The sequence below is a fragment of the Pelmatolapia mariae genome, linkage group LG14 (assembly GCF_036321145.2).
Source record: "Pelmatolapia mariae isolate MD_Pm_ZW linkage group LG14, Pm_UMD_F_2, whole genome shotgun sequence".
Taxonomy (NCBI): Eukaryota; Metazoa; Chordata; class Actinopteri; order Cichliformes; family Cichlidae; genus Pelmatolapia; species Pelmatolapia mariae.
The window spans coordinates 34,434,301-34,450,709 of record NC_086239.1 but is presented as its reverse complement, the minus strand read 5'-3'; the positions used below and the strand labels follow the sequence as shown (position 1 = coordinate 34,450,709).

Here is a 16,409-nt window from a genome sequence, read left to right as displayed (position 1 = left end):
ATAGATATAAACAGCTGGGTGTAAGCAGGTTTATAGGTCAGCCTTTTCAGACATTTTAGACCAAAGATGAACAATGAGCATGTCATTATTCAAAGCACCGAAGAAAGCATTCAGTAGAGTACACAATGTATATTTATTCTTTTTTTCATTTCTTGTCACAGCCCCACTAGAACCCCCCCCCCACAAAATAATATTTAAAATAAGCCTCAGTTCACTCACATGACTCTGTTAACACTAATGCTGACATTCACATTACTAAAAAGATTAGTTTAATAAAATGGACAAAAAATCATGTCAGCTGAACTACAGCATTCTCAATAATTGTTAAAATGCATGTTTTGTTATATAATATTGTCATAATACATGAGGAGACATACCTAAAATTACTGTCAGCAGGTAATTTAAAAGTGCAAAGGGTCACCTGCTGATAGGAAGTCAAAGATTTGACTTACCACAATCCAGGAGCAGGTTTTTGAGACAGGTAAACCAACTAGGACTGATGGTCTGTTGCACATGGACACAGACTGGATTAACTCAGGAACAGGAAGTTTCTTATAGCCCAGATTCTTTGGATATCTGGCCCAAACAGGAAACACACAGATGCACAGTTATATTATAACATTATATGCATATACCTATAAGTCTACACGCTGCCCACAGACGCTGAAGACGACGAAGAGGCACTGAGTAATGGTTTGAAACAGGCTGTGAACACTCGCCAGTGAGGCAAACAGACTTTTTTCTCTTCTGAAAAACACGCAATCATGTCCTCCAACACATTTACCAGTCATCTGCAAAAATCATTATCACTTTGACATTCCCATGAGGTTTGGGCACATTAGTATAAAGGATGCTTAGACACACACTTAAAAATGCCACCTTTATAAATACACAGTTTACCCCCAGGTTACAGTGCTGAGTGGATGCTGAAGGCAGAATGATCCATGGACTTGAAGACAAAGTGTTTACAGCCTCACAATCAGAGGCTACCTGTGAGCTTGTACACACTGGCAGCAGCTTTAAATGGATGTCCCTCTGGGACATAAACAGGAGAAAAAATGAACACCTAAAACAATTTTTAACCACGGCTGTAAAGGAAACGATTCACTGACAAATCCCCATCCTTGCTCGTACTCTTCTGGCCTCCAAAGAGACAGTGGAATCCACACCTAGTTGGAAAATAATTAAAAGTGAAGAGATTAAATTTCCTACTTGCCAAAAATAATATCCCTTGGTAGCCCCTGCTTTAAAATGGCACTTTACATCTGCACCTAACAAAGCATTTTGGATGAAATAAGTTGTGATGGCTGCAGTTACAGCCACACAGTGGTAATATCCACCAAATATTAGAGGCTTACATATAACACTACACTCACATTTTTCTTTCTTTAAATATAGGATTTAATTTACAGGATAATAAATAACTGGTTTTGGTTTAGAATTAATTTACATATTCACATAATACTGTATTCTAAAATAAGTGCGCACATTTTAGTTTAGACTGTTATGTATGATTTAATCTTTGTTTTCTGAGTGACCTCAGTTGCAGTTGCTCCAGTCCCTTGATTATGAGCCAAGAGGTGGAAAAGGGGAGGAGCAAGCCTATATGGAGACCAGCAAATTGGCACATACCATAACTCTGGATCAGGAGGGGAATTGGAAATTGTTATGTTAGTTTCAGTTAGGTTGTTTGTGTTCTACTCCTTTTTTGTGTTTTTGTGTGCTGATCAGCCACTATTTAAGTTTCCCCTTTGTTTAGGTAGGTCAGTTTGTTTGAGTTGCTAGTATTGTTTGTTGTCAACTTTGAGTAGAGTTCTGTTACTTTGACCTCTTTTATGGGCTCAAGGTTTTGATTTTTTTGTATAATTTAACCAACTTTGTTTTTGGGTTAAACACGCTTTTTCAGTTTGCGTCGCTCATTAAGTACTTCTCTCTCATTTAAAAATGCTTTCACATAATAACAGCAATAACGGAAATAGTAATAATAATAACAATTTCTCCATGCAAAGAAATATTTTTATTCAGTTAGATTTATTCTTGTGTATATTGGAATGGCCTTCTCTGGAAACAGTCTTGAACCCAGAACTGTCACCTGCAACTGCAACAACAAAGTGCTTCACAGTATTACTGGATAAAACTCTTTTGGAGACATTTCAAAGTTACACTGACATTAAAGCTATTTGGTAAAAAGCACCCCTGAATCCAAAGCGACTTTGAGAGTGCACCAGTTTCCAGTCCTAATGGCAATAAACATTGCAAGCACACAAGGGGGAACGTGTCAGTCATGGGGAAATGATTATTTTGAATCCATTATTCCACTGTGGACGTAACAACATGCTTTCATTATGTTCCTTTTGACATTAGAAGTTTGCCCTGCTTAATCACACAAACTCCTAAAAGAAGGCAGTGCTGATTAAATGTGTTGCACAATAACACAATAAAAATAACAGCCATGTTTGGCGGATAAATTTGCAGATTTAAGATTATATAATGAATAAAAACTAAAATACACCAGTCCAGCCATTAAGTGAAATGGGAATTTTTAGGATCTTGCCCATGGATATTTGGCATGCAGACCAAATATGCAGCAAGGGATCGAACCACCAACCTTCTAATTAATAGATGACCTCTACCTGCTGAGCTATTCACTATTCACAAGGTTGTGAGTGAATCAGTGATGAGTAGCAATCAAAACCAATTGAAATTAGATGTTTTAATAATCACCTTCAAATGAACCTTTGCCTCAATACAGTCAGACTTACCTACTGCACATAACACTTCATCAACCCAATGATGCAACAGTATCACGTTCTTGCAATGGGAGCTCTGTCTTCAAGGAGGCAAATAACTTAACAACAAAAAATGTGTATATACTGCTCTCTTATCATGAGTTCCCTGTGGAAAAGGAGCTATTACCAGAGACGGGTACAGTTAAACCAATAAAGCCAGAAATAACTGTGTAAATTTGCAATGTGCTCTCATGCTTTACATACATTTGGATTAAAAGTCGCGTATGGCATTTTTACCTCAACTTTGTGAAGGACAGTATATATCGATTACAAATTACTGGTGCTTATTAATGTTTGACAGCTATTTTTGATATGTGCCCCACTATTTTAAAAAAAAAGAAAAAAAGGAATTGCTTCTTGTTGATTGCAAAATGAAAGAAAAAAAAATGCTATTATCTGCGGTAGAGCCATCCACCTACTCTTATATAGAAGTAGACAACCAGACAGCTTTCTTTTCTTTTGTCTGTGGTAATTGCAGACTGAAATAAAGATGAAGCCATGCAGCTCTACTTATTTAACCTTTCAGTTTACCCCACAATCTCCACACTCAAGAATCTCAACATTTCTTGCATCAGCAGGAAGTATGAAGCCCTGCTTTCTTAGAAATAGCTAAATAGTGACTTTGTGCCCGACCTGGCCATACGTAATCTTAAAAACCTAACAATACTACTTTTCCAACTGCATGAAGACTCACAGTTTACATAAATTACTCCACACCTTGTGGACTAAAAATGAGACACACAGGATTTTGAAAAGAACACAATTTCTGAACAGCTGAATGCCACTGTGAGTTTTATGTCCCTTGCTTCTAATTTATTTTAAAGTTATCTGAAGCAATAGTTCCCCAGTCCCCAGATTTTGGACACTGGCTGCTTTTTGTCTCATTTTCAATCCAGTCCTTGAAGCAAACCATTTTTAAAGGAATGTCTTTTTTTTTTTTTGCTTGTTTGTTAAGCCACTTAACACTTATCTATGAATCATTCAGGCATAAAAAAGCCAATGAACTCAAGGGACACATGGTTATGTGTCTACACCTAACAATAAATAAATAAATAAATAAAAATAAAAGCCCCCCAAAATACATATTATACATATCTCTTTATCTCTTTATATAAGAATATGAAGAAATGAAGGATGGCTGAAACCTTTGCACAATACTGTAGATTACATATAATGCAAGTTTTCTGTACAGGATAATGTGTTTGTAAAAATGCCTAACTCACCACTATCATCAGCTTTAATATTTTTATTTCTGAAGTGCCGAAGTTACACGTGGAAATTTAAAAAAGGGGCTACTGTATGTCTGACTCACTTTTGTTCAGTTAGTGCTCTCCTTGTGGCCTCTAAGTGCAGCCTAGAAAGCTTTTGCCACAATCATTCCTTTGTTAAAATGTCAACTTCTCAGTACTGCTGCAAGTAAAAAGACAACAAAAATCTGCGAGAAGCACAGTAAGTTATTGTTATTTGCTTTAAGATCTCTTTGAACTATACGAAATTCACGAATGAGAAAGAATATTATTGCAAAGACATTTATTACAGTGATACATTAACACACCGCCATGTCAGAGACCTGAGAAAACAAACCAAATTCATGTGATTCTGTAGATTTTCATTCATGTAAAAAAAAAAATAAAAAAAAAATTATATTGGATTTTTTACATATGGACTGAATAACAAACTAGTAGAGGTTCTGCATTGTTCTGACATGACAAACATTTGATGGTACATATGAATTTAACCAGCAAAAAGCAACATTACAGTACCAATCCAATCTAAACTTGAACCTTAATCTGGTTCATCTTTGTACCCAGTGTTGTATAAATTAAACTATGACCTGTTATAGACTAAGATTCTGAGTTTTTGATGTAAAACAGTAAGAGAACCATGACTGTTTTATCATATTAAACATTTTAAACCTTTCTTAGTTGAGCTCAAATGATCAAACACAAAATGTTGACAGTTTTTTTATGACTGCGGTACTGAAATACTTCAAACACACGATTTTGCTTTTAATAAAGCAGTTCACATCATATGTTTGAAAAGCTACATATTTTCTATCATCCAGATACGAAGTGCTGAAACCAGTCAAAGGTGACACTGCCAGAAAAGAGAGAATGTAATGCATTGGAAGAAAACTGGGAAAAAAAAGAGCATCAAGAAGCATGTGCTGTAAAAAGACTCTCCCATGGAGGTGCAGCCTTGATGCTCTTCTCTCACTGCTCAACTCTTTTCCTTCTAAATAAAAACAACCACAGTCCTAATGAGTAGGAGGAAGAGCAAAGGTGCCCAGGAAAGATGCAGCGCTCCCAAGGACAACATAAGGAGAAATATAGGCACTACTCCTTATGTGCTAATCTTGTCCTGTGCTGTGCAGTTGCATCACTAAAACCTGGATTTAAAAGCTTTAGAAATGAAGATGAGATTGTGCGAAAAACCCGTCAACGGCTTCAACAAAGTAAAATATTGCCACTGCCTTATTACAAGGATCAATGCCATTCATATTTATAATAATAATTTAAAAAGTGGGGTATTTTAAAGACCTAGGCACATCTATGAAGAAAAAGAAGCAATAAACTGATGTTGCAGCAAATTCCTAGAAAATAGGAGTGAGTAAATTTCTTCTGGTCCTTGGCTGATTTTAGAGGTTATGTCAAAAGAAATCAAATATAAGAGAAATTAAACCAGGGAGTCCACATGACAAGGAAGGCAGCTGTGGACATACAGACACACAAATAACTCTGAAGCTCCAAGAGGATAGCAATAAAAACAACAAACCCTAAATTTTCAGTTTTTTATTTAAGTATTGGCGCTCACTATAGTAACTCTACCTTTGTCTGTTTTCTCTCGCTCGCTCATCTATCAGCATCCTGAGATGTCTTTGCTTTTGTTGCGTCGTTGGAAACGTGTCTCAGCAGGGTCGAAACCTTGTTCTTGGGCTCCAAACAGAGCCCAGCTGGGAGTCTTGGCTACGTAGTCCAAGGCAGAGAAAGTCTGCTGTCCTCCACTCTCATCATAAGCTTGGACCAGTTCCTGAAAGCGTTCGTAGTCGATCCACGTCCACCACTCGCCATCCACCTTGAACTAAAACCACAGAAACAAAAAGAGAGAAACAAGGTTGCAGATGAGCAACAAGCAGTAATCCAAGTAGAGTTTAGGGATCTGTATGCGGAAACTCTGTGCTTTTGCAAATCTTTTGCTAAGGCTTTTTGCAATTCAACACTAATTTAAGGAGACGGCCACCTGACACCATGTCCACCGATGTCAGCCGTTTCCATATCAGAAAATAATATCACCTATCAAATTTCATGCATCTGTCATTTCATGAAAGTAAAACAAGAGATGCACATATTTCATTTCTACAGGATATTTCACTGGAACTGAAGCAAAGCAGAAAGCAAAGGCTCTCAGCAAATTACCACACAAACACAAAAGTGTTGTGTGCTGTAAATTCAACAATAAAGAATTCACAGGTGTGAAAGATGAACACTAATTAAAGAGCTTCTTCCTCCACATTCACCACTGGCTAGAAGTTGAGCCTTTCTTTAAATGGTGTGGGATTCATCAACTCCACCACTTCCCTTCCAATCCCATCACTTGTTTTATCAATCACTGCTTCTTTCTTCGTCACCCAATTTGCCATCCATCTCACTAAAGAGAAAAAAAAGAGCAGAGATAAATGGGCAGGGGAGCGTGGAGCTAAAAAGAATGTGTGTGTGTGTGTGTTTATTGAGTGGGGCACACAAACTACCAGGGAAAGAGAGAACAGCTTGTGTGTTTGACAGTGAGGGAAGAGCCTCCATCATCATTCGCTAAGCCTGCCTGTTTTCCCTGACGAGCACAGTGGGTGAAGAGCGTGACCTCTACTTTCCCAGCATGCACCAGTGCTCTCTAGTTGATACAATACGATGTTTTCCTTGTTATCAGCAAAGGTGGGAAAGACTGAAAAGAAACGGGGGGCAGGCAAAGAAGCAAGCGTGTGTTATATAAACCAAACTTCTCTGAAGTTTGATGCTATTTATAGCAAACTGTACAGCAAAGCTTGAATTTCAAAGTGGTCCCTGAAGACTTGGAAGTTTTCTATAAGCTGTAACTGGATGCAAAATGTCACCATGTTGTCACTGGGGACAAATATTGTGCTTTTAGCATTTAAAATTTGCTTCAGGTTCACTGCTGCTTTAGCCTGACCCCCATGAGTGCACTTGGGCTCACCACTTTAAAATGTTCACGCACCAAACTGCTCCTACCACTTTATTCACAAACAAGTGGAAAAGAGAGTAACATCACATCACTGACTTTCTTCTAAAAAGAAAAAAAGATAGCAACTTAAAATGATGAATTTCTTTTTTACTCATGAGTGCTGATTTGCCCCTTTAAAGACTAATGATGCCTCACTGAGGGAGAATGGCTTTTGAACGTTAGCCTGTTGATGACCCAGTGCCTTCCTCGGCCATTAGAGAAAATCTCTTTGCCACCTCTAATGAAGCCCAAGAAGAGTCAAAATAATGGAAGCATCACCTGTTGGGAGTCGATGTTTGTTGTAATGAGGAAGGACTATATTTGTTTAGCTGGCATGTTGGTAAACAATTACTGTCTCTGTGAGAGCAAAGCTGTGCCGTCTTAGAGGAGAACAAGGCACCCAGTGGTTTTAACTAACTAAATGAGCTACTTTCATGTCAGAACATGTCACTGAGCTGTAGATTACCTTCACACACAAATTCTCAGTAACTGGATGGATGGAAGACCGCTCCAGCTTTTCTCTGTCTATAGATTATAATCACCTGGAGGTACAGTAAACTCGAAATAAGCACAGTGCTCTGAGTAGAGGGAAAAAACAACTCTTCCAAGTTATGCTGGATTTACGTAGCTCTTTGGCTTTGCAGAGGGAGGTATTCAACCAGGAGAGGCACTTGTGTGCAGTCCTGTGTGTAGCCTGATAGAAGCTATGTAGATGTCAAACGCTAATATGTTAAAAAGTTAGCTTGAACAGAAAGGAAGAAGCTTTAACACCCCCCCCCCCCCCCCCCCACAATGATAAAAAATTTATACATGAGATGCAACGATACTAATTGGAGTGAACAATTTTAACACCTAACTACAAAGAAGTGCTTTGTCTATTAAGATTTAAGATTCGACTTTGTTGTGGGGCTAAAAGAGCAAAAACACCAGAAACAAGCATAGCTCTTCATAGCACCTACAGGTTACCAATGCACTACCACGCTGAGTGCTTTACACAGCCCGGTGCAAAAAACCTTTCATAAAAGCAATCAAATGATAGCTTCAGGGCAGACAGTTAAAATATCTCACTCTGTGAGATGGATCACAGAAATGTCAAAAGACTACAGCACTGTCATTAAACTGGTGGAAAACTTGCAAAACCAAAGATAGAAATATTGAGGAGACATACTCTGCAATGTACATGGCATAATTTGTATTAAAAGTAGTACAACAACACTAATAACAGTAATGATAATAATAATAATAATAATAATAACAGTGTGTGTATAACGTGAACCAAAAGTGTCATAATAAAACAACAAAATTAGACATAATTTCCATATATGGTTTGCCTATAGAGCTAGCAGAGACATGATTAACATTAATATTTTGTAAAAGTAAGTGGTCTTCCTGTTTTTAAGCTAAGAATTTAAATTGCCTGCTAAAACACTGTTTTACTTACTGACTCAAGATCTTTGAAAAATACATCTCTATGCAGGCACATGTAACACATACAGTAGCCCAGAAGGGACAAGGATGTTTTTGTTCCTACATTTATAATAAACGTTCAAACATTTGATGTAAGGTTTGACTTCATTTAGGCTTTGAAACAAAAACTAAACAAGTCTACTGAAAGCACTGATGTGCAAGTCAGCTCGCCTTTCATAAAAACAAGGTTGGGTCTCAACTGTTTTTTCGTTGCACCGTGCTCTTAGAAAAATAAAACCGAGAAGGATGAAAGAAGACTGAAAATAACAGAGAAAAGTCGGGGGAAGGGAAGGAGAGAAGAGATAAAAGAGAGAAAAGGGTGGCAGGAAAAGTAAAACGATGGATGAGAGAGGCAGAGATTCAAAGAGAAAGAAATGCCCAGCTATGGGAGGATCCCAGCAGTTGAAAACTAATGATGATGATGTGTCAGTGCAAGGAGGATCTATTGCTAGTTGCTATAGAGAAATAGACACACTCATATACACACACCCACAAAATGAGACTGATGTGCTTCCCTGTGATGCATATTAAATTCTGCTGTTATGTAAGTTGACATAAAACCTGAAGGAATTCATATTCTGATTTCTCTTCCTGCCGCACAAAGATATTCAAAACCCTGAAGACCCGTAAGCAAAACAGTCTCATTCACAAGAGGAACCTAAAAATGCCTTCAATTCCCAAACTCGCTGGATTATTGATGAATGCCCAAAGACAGCAGTGTGCCGGCACGCACACATTGGTAAATATTTACACAGAAATAACTGGGAGGCATTCAATCAGAGGTTCAAGTTTTCATTCAATTTTGATTTTCCTTTTATTTCTCATTTCCTTCTTTACTTTGGTCTATGTAGTTGCTCCAGTCACACTTTGGCATTGGAGCACCAATAGCGATTTCTTTTCCTCTGCCTAAAACTATAAATATTGATGAACTCATCTATAAAGTACCAACTGAAACGGTGTAAATTTCACTGACCAATAATTTGTGTCACAGTCTTTGTCAGGGACCTTTATTTCCTGGCCATAACTAAATAAAAACTAATACACAAGGCCAAAAACTGTCATGAAATGCATTGACAATTTTGTCAAAATATAAAAATGAGATGAAAATATTCTGGAGCGACCAGATCCAATCAGAACTAATTAACTTGTCTAAAAAGATCAGATGCACACATTTCACTTACTGCCGATATTTTTTTTTTTTTTTTGAAAATGGTACCACTAGCTCACATGCTCCCTGGTTTTTTATAAAAATGCAGCAAAATGTCAACGTTTGGGTGGAAGAGAAGATTAGACATACACATTTCACACTTGATGCCAGTAAAAGCATGACAAACTTTCAGACTTTACATTTTAGTCAACTAAATCAACTTTATATTTATTCTACTACAGTCTTATATTTCGTCGACTAAAACAAAAAAAATCTCAATGTCTAAGTTACGACTAAAACTAAATGATGTTTTATTCAAAAGACTATAGTTAAAACTAAATCAAAATTTGCAGTCAAAATTAACACTGCTCTGAGCATGTGTTAACAGCTGAATCACATTTCAACTTACAGTTAACTGTTAAATAGCATAACAAAAAACCTGCATTATGTTTTCATGAGAAATTACAATGCTTAAAGTAGCAAAAGGAAAGATTTCACTCTGAAATCAGGGCACTTTTGGAGAGCACTGTAGAGATATATCTAAAGCAGGCACTGGCTTTAAACTGGTGCTTTGGTATATTTAGAGATGATGGTGATCGTCATCTCCTATGAAGTTGAATTATTATTAGTTTTAGATTTCATAGGGTGAATAAATAAAAGGCTTTAGCTGACTCTTTTTGGTTAAGGGATTTGAGGGATTACTCCTCTTACTGCGGTGACCTTTCAATTAATGATCCTTGACACCTGAGTATTTTAACTTGTCGCTCAAATTTGAACCTTGAATAGTATTTATGCACAATCAGTGTAAAATTAAGTGCTTCCATATTTGAGTTTTTTTACCTTTCTTGCTAATCCCACCTAAGATATAATTCAGTTTCTTATTAACGTTGCTCATTAGTTTCATTGAAAATAACAACCTATAATAATCCAATTTCTCCCTGGCAGTTTTATAAATTGCAGTATGGTCTTAATTACAGACACAAAAACATATTCACATTCTTTCAGTATGTGTGAGTTCAGGTGGATACAGACAAACACACAGATGGACTGTGTGTTACAGGAAACAACATACTCGTGCAAGTGTGTGTCCGAAGAAAAATAGAAGAAAAAGATAAAAAGATACAAACAGCGAATAGTTATTGTGCACTTGTACCGTCTTACATTCCAGTTTATCTCCATAAAGTCAAAACACTTGTCTAATTATCAATAAATCTCACACGGAATTTGAGAACAGAACGACAATCTTAACATATTCATATTATTAACATTCAGTGTCATGAGTACGCATTTTAAGATCCATCCAAAATATTCTAATCAGCAAAAAACACCCAAAACTATTTCTGCCTGATATGGCATCATATTATTATTCCCGTTAAAAATAACATGGAAACAGATTCTGAAGAGCAAACATAAAACATGTAAACCGTCTCCTGCAAGTGAATATACAAGTATGGCAGTGTAATTAATGTTTTGCTTTCTACAACATTAGAAACTTAATGATAATACTATGAACTACAAGGTCCACTAGATTTTCCCAGACCTAATAATTTGTCGCTAATGTTAAATAAACATTGCACCTCATTGCTATCTCTGACAAGTTAATGATTGGTTACAATATGTGGCATGGCTTCAATAAGCCTATGTAGTGTTACAATATTTATTCCCATCCAGAGTTTTATTAATTTTTTGGTGGGAGAGCTGGACCACGGCACAATCCCAGAGATTCTCACTGGGATTAAAGTCTGGACTCTGTGCTGGCTAATCTGTGTGAAAATGATGTCTCTTACTCCCTGGATCACCGTTTCACAGTTTGAGCCTTATGACTCCTGGCATTGTGATGCTCCCACAGGTTAGTACTGTAGGCACTAGGCATGACGGCTCCATCACTTCATCCAGCTCTTTCCTTACCCTGATCATCACTCTGGAACAGAATAAATCTGGACCTATCAGACCAGATGACCATTTTCCATTGCTCTGAAGTCCAGACTTTATGCTATTTAACAACTGAACCTTTTTTATGACTAGCGTAATTGATAAGTGGTTTTCTTAAGGCTAAAGTGTTTAGTCCCAATCCCTTGAAATCCCCTCACAACGCGCTGTAGAACTGAGTTCCGAGTTCTACTGTTGATTTTTTACAATCTGATTTTTCCAAATGTTTAAGTGATGTCCAATCATGATCATTCAGGATGCTTTTCGACCACATTTCTACAACGAAAATGATCATTCACCATTAACTTTCAAGATTGAATAATGTGTTTGACAGTTCTTAACTTAGTTTTAGTACTTTCAGCACATAAATAAACAATTTTAGCATTTAGAAATGGAATAACATGTTTTCCACAACCACCATCATGGTATTTTAAGAAATGAGAAGCTATTCACTGCATCAGTTAAGGTTAAATGACCCGTTGCCAGCCAAAACACATTAATCACTGCAGTAATTATTCAGTGGAAGGCTCTTATCTATTTGCTTAGTGCTGTGCACGTATTAAAAGTGTGTTTATATATATCAGTAGTGCTACTGATATTCAAGTCTGGAAAAGAATGGTCACCATTAGCCAGGCTAACGTTTCTATCCACTCCATCCTTTCTGCAATGCTGCCAGCACTTCTAAAACTAAAGCTTATTTAGAATCATATCTCAAATCTTCCAAGGCTCAAGAGATATGATGTTTACAGTATATGCAGTTTATATATACAGCTTCAAGCAATTGCATTTAAATGAAAACAAGAAATCAACAAACACACCACAGAGAGAAACACTTGGACCATTGCCCCCCACCTGAAAAAAATAAAAAACCTAAAATGAAAAAAAGAGGATAAGGAGCACTGGCACTTCCATAAATTGTGACTGTACATCAAACAGAGTTCCTACTATGTGTGTATGTGTTTTTGTGATAGGCAGGTGTGGGTGCCTTGCTTGCTGGCTGCCTTGAATTTCTCCTGTCAGAGAGAGCCAAGATGGCAATTAATCATCATTCATTAACTGCTGATGGACAGTCGCCTTGGCAGAACCCAACACTGACTGGAACGTTTTTGAGGGTTTGCCTCTGTAGAAGTAAATTCCTGCTGATGCTTGGACATTTTCAAAAGACAGCAGACTAAACTATATAAATTATGAAACAAGATAAAAATCAAAATGCCAATTTGAAAACTAGGAACCTGCACTGGGCTGCCTGGAAAACAACCTTAGAAGAGAAAACAGATAAAAGGTGTGTGTCTGGAAAACTACAGAGAATTATGCATCATCTAATGATAATATTAATTTTTTTTTTATTAATTTCAAGTTCATAGTTTTTACAAGGAATCTGAATTTTCCATCAGATGCATAGATGTTACTAACTTCCTGAAAATCAATTTCTTGTGGAATAATGTTTAAAAATGTACCTTTTTTAGATTATCTGTCAAAAAAGTCATATAATCTTGAGCAAAGCACGAGAATTAGACTATTATCTTCCTCACATTAAGTGACAGACCTTACTATAAGTTTAAAACCTTGAACTGACACTAGCTACATCAAATGTGTGGAATTACTTGGATCCCTGTGAGATCCAAGTAATTATCAATGATGAGAAGAAACTCCAAATAAATAATTACTGTGTATCAAATATTCTTTAATTGTCAAAAACTTCAGATGTGCTACATTATGTAGTTTTGTACAAACCTTTGGAGGCTTAGTAGGAGTTATTACCTTGGTGTGTGCAATGAGCAGACAGTTTGAGTGCTCATGTTCGCAGGCAATCTCATATTCAGGCAACATGTCAGCCAGCTGCTGAACGAAGGTGACCACTTCCTGGTGCCAGGGAACATTTGCCATGGTCAGGCTGCTCGCAGAGCTATCCCCGCAGTATGTCACCCCCTGGAGACACATGAGCAGACAATCAGAAACAGAGTACAGAAAAGAAAGATTTACAGATTTTAACAAACATATTTTTACCCCACAAAATACAGAAGAGAAACGATGCAAGTAAAGGACAAATAATTTCCTACACAAACTTCAGCAAAACAGCTTTTTGTCTCCATACAAAGGCCTTAGTTTGAGTGACAGAGTAATTTTTTTAGTGCCGCAGTGTCTGTCAGCAAGATTGCACGAACTAGAAGGCCAACATTCATAAAAGCTTTTTCAGATGTTGAGCAAAGGAAGAACTAGTTCGATTTTTAGATCATATCTGAATCGGTGTCTTTAAAATTGCAAAACAGCCATTGTAGAGCATTACAACACATCCACTTGTAGAGCAGTTGCTTAGTACTCCATTTGTTTTCTTTCTCTTTTTTTAAACACATAAATAGATTTTCCAAGAAACATATTTTAGCAAAAGTGGCTTGTTGATTGAACATCAGCTATTAAAAGCATAAATGCTTCTGTATTCATGCCTTCATCAAAAGATCAACACTGAAAAATGAAACTGAGCGAAATATCGACTGGAAAATGCAGTCTTTTCTGGTGAGCTTGTACTTTGGATACTATGGACAGGTATGACTTTCAAATATTTGCCAGACCAATAACATGTGTGAGATACTGTAAGATTAGATCAAATACTTTCCTCTGAAAACAAAGTATTATTGCTTGAAATTCTTTAGAGTACAGCAATCAAAAGTAGACTATCCTGAGCAGACTAGACAGAAGTCCATAAAAACATAAAAAAAGAAACTGGTTAATTTTTAAACCAATATAGATCCAAAGGAACCACAAAGATGTTCAATGCAAAGCATAAAAATATCCAGATTGTAATTGATTGATCAAGTCAATTACAATCTAATTAAGCTGCAATGAGTTCCTTTTGTTGGCTCCATGAGGGCAATGACTGGCAACTGACCATTCACCTTTTATGTAGTGACTTTTATGATTCATTTGACCCTGATGTTTCTCACTCCAACTAATGCTCATTTTGTGAAATTGATAAGACTTGATATACAGCAACGACTCTTCTGATCAATAGTGGCTCTTACCCCACTCTGCATTTAATCCTTAGTTGTTATTAATCACTGGCTCTGTTCCACAGTTTGTCATCCTCCCCTCATCTCCAACCAGTCAAGGCAGATGCCCACCCCTCCCTGAGCCTGGTTCTACTAGAGGTTTCTTTCTGTTAAAAGGGAGTTTTCTCTTCTGTTGTTGCCAAATTGCTTGCTCGTAATGTTCATCTGATTGTTAGTGTTTTCTCTGTATTATTGTAGGGTCTTGAACTTGAACTGTTGTGATTTAGCGCTAGATAAAGAGAAACTTTTGCAGAGGAGAAAGCAATAAGGTGAATACACCTTTCACGAACTTTTGCCATTATCTGAAAGAATCTGCTGCAGACTAAAACCCCATGTCAGACTGTCATTTGCTCTTACTGGAAGAGGCTTTACATTGTAGAGGTCACAGACAACTGTTTTGTAGGAGCTTGAAGTCTTATTTCTTAGTGAATAATCACTGAGCCAGCCTCTTAATAGTTCACTACACCTCTCAAAGCAGTACAGAGGAAGACGAAATCAGTGTATGCATCAGGATTTAAGGAATGTTTTCAGTAGTACCTATTCAGATATGAGAATAGATATGAGATTTTCAGAAAAAAAAACAGTCCTGTACAACTGGAAAAAGGGATGTATTTAGACATGATTATTGATATGGCAAAAACTGGAAAGAGTTGGGGACCTTCACAAACAGAGATGCAAAATGTTACCTAAAACCATTTAAGAAAACGATTTTACAGAGCAGTTAAAAGCAAGAATCCACAGCACACGATGTAACTGTTTTGTGAAGAAATCTTTACACAGACCCAGCCAGCCATTACTTATTTTAATTAAAGCTTTACACATGAACCACTGCATCATGTTCCTGTAACGACTAACTGCATAAACTTTAAATAAAAGGTGTGATTCACAACAATTGTAATGTTTCTCACAAAGTTTAGTGAAAGGCTGTGAAACCAATAAAGTTAATGCCTAAAGATAAAAATTTCATTAGCCACAAACCTTTGAATGGTTTTGTTAAATATACTGCTGTAGGTCATCTTCACAGCATAAAGCACACCTGAGCAGTATTTCATAAGTTCTTATAAGCTTGAAGAAAATGAGCTGAAAGACCCTGTTTTACACAGTTCCTTCAGTATGATATATTGTTGACAATATTTATTTCACAGTTTTCATTTTTCAGTTGTTGTTCCTTTAGCGGTCTCCTCATCTGCCTCCATCTCAGCCTCTCCCAGCATCCTCCTCTATCACACCAATCCTCTGCTTGTCCTCTTTCACTACATTCAAAAATTTTCTCTGTGGTTTTCCTCTTTTCTTCATGACTGGCAGCTTCATATTTAACATCCTTTGCCCACTACATCCACTCTCTCTCCTCTGCACATTACAATGCTCAATCCTAATCCTGTCCATAATGGTCACTCCCAATGGAAATCTTAACATCTTCAGCTCTGCCACCTCCAGTTTGGTGCCCCTACTTTTTGTTAGTGCCACCATCTGCAAACCATCATAGGACTCACCAAAAACTCAATTTGGCTGCTCAGATCATCACAGTAGATGAATCTGCATTGTTGATTTTTTATGTCATATGCCTTTACTGAAACAACACTCCCAGGGATCTATGTCTCCTCTCATTCTCAAACTGAGGATCTTTTGCTTTTAGGTGAATACATTAACCACTGCACCACTAAGCACTGTAACTAAAGTTGTGTAAATCATCTCTTTCACTCTTGGTGCCATCCACTATTTAAATACTGTACTGTGACTCTTCTTTTCTGAGTCTGCTTTTGTTATCTTTTAGATTCTTTGTTAAGTAAGACC

General features: G+C 37.0%; 2 protein-coding genes across 2 annotated transcripts in view; both read right to left on the bottom strand.

The window, feature by feature from the left end:
* The window catches only part of caln1 (calneuron 1), a 68,667-nt gene extending 68,104 nt beyond the window's left edge, over positions 1 to 563 (bottom strand). The window contains exon 1 of the mRNA XM_063494137.1: positions 453 to 563. The gene's annotated coding sequence lies outside the window, so the exon portion shown is untranslated. The remainder of the gene's footprint in view (positions 1 to 452) is intronic.
* A 3,767-nt stretch (positions 564 to 4,330) lies between these two features.
* tyw1 (tRNA-yW synthesizing protein 1 homolog (S. cerevisiae)) overlaps positions 4,331 to 16,409 on the bottom strand; it is a 56,119-nt gene continuing 44,040 nt past the window's right edge. Inside the window, exons 15-16 of the mRNA XM_063493699.1 lie at positions 13,330 to 13,497; positions 4,331 to 5,870 (exon numbers count right to left, since the gene is read on the bottom strand). Of these exons, the coding sequence (XP_063349769.1) occupies positions 5,649 to 5,870; positions 13,330 to 13,497 (390 nt within the window). The 3' untranslated portion in view covers positions 4,331 to 5,648. The remainder of the gene's footprint in view (positions 5,871 to 13,329; positions 13,498 to 16,409) is intronic.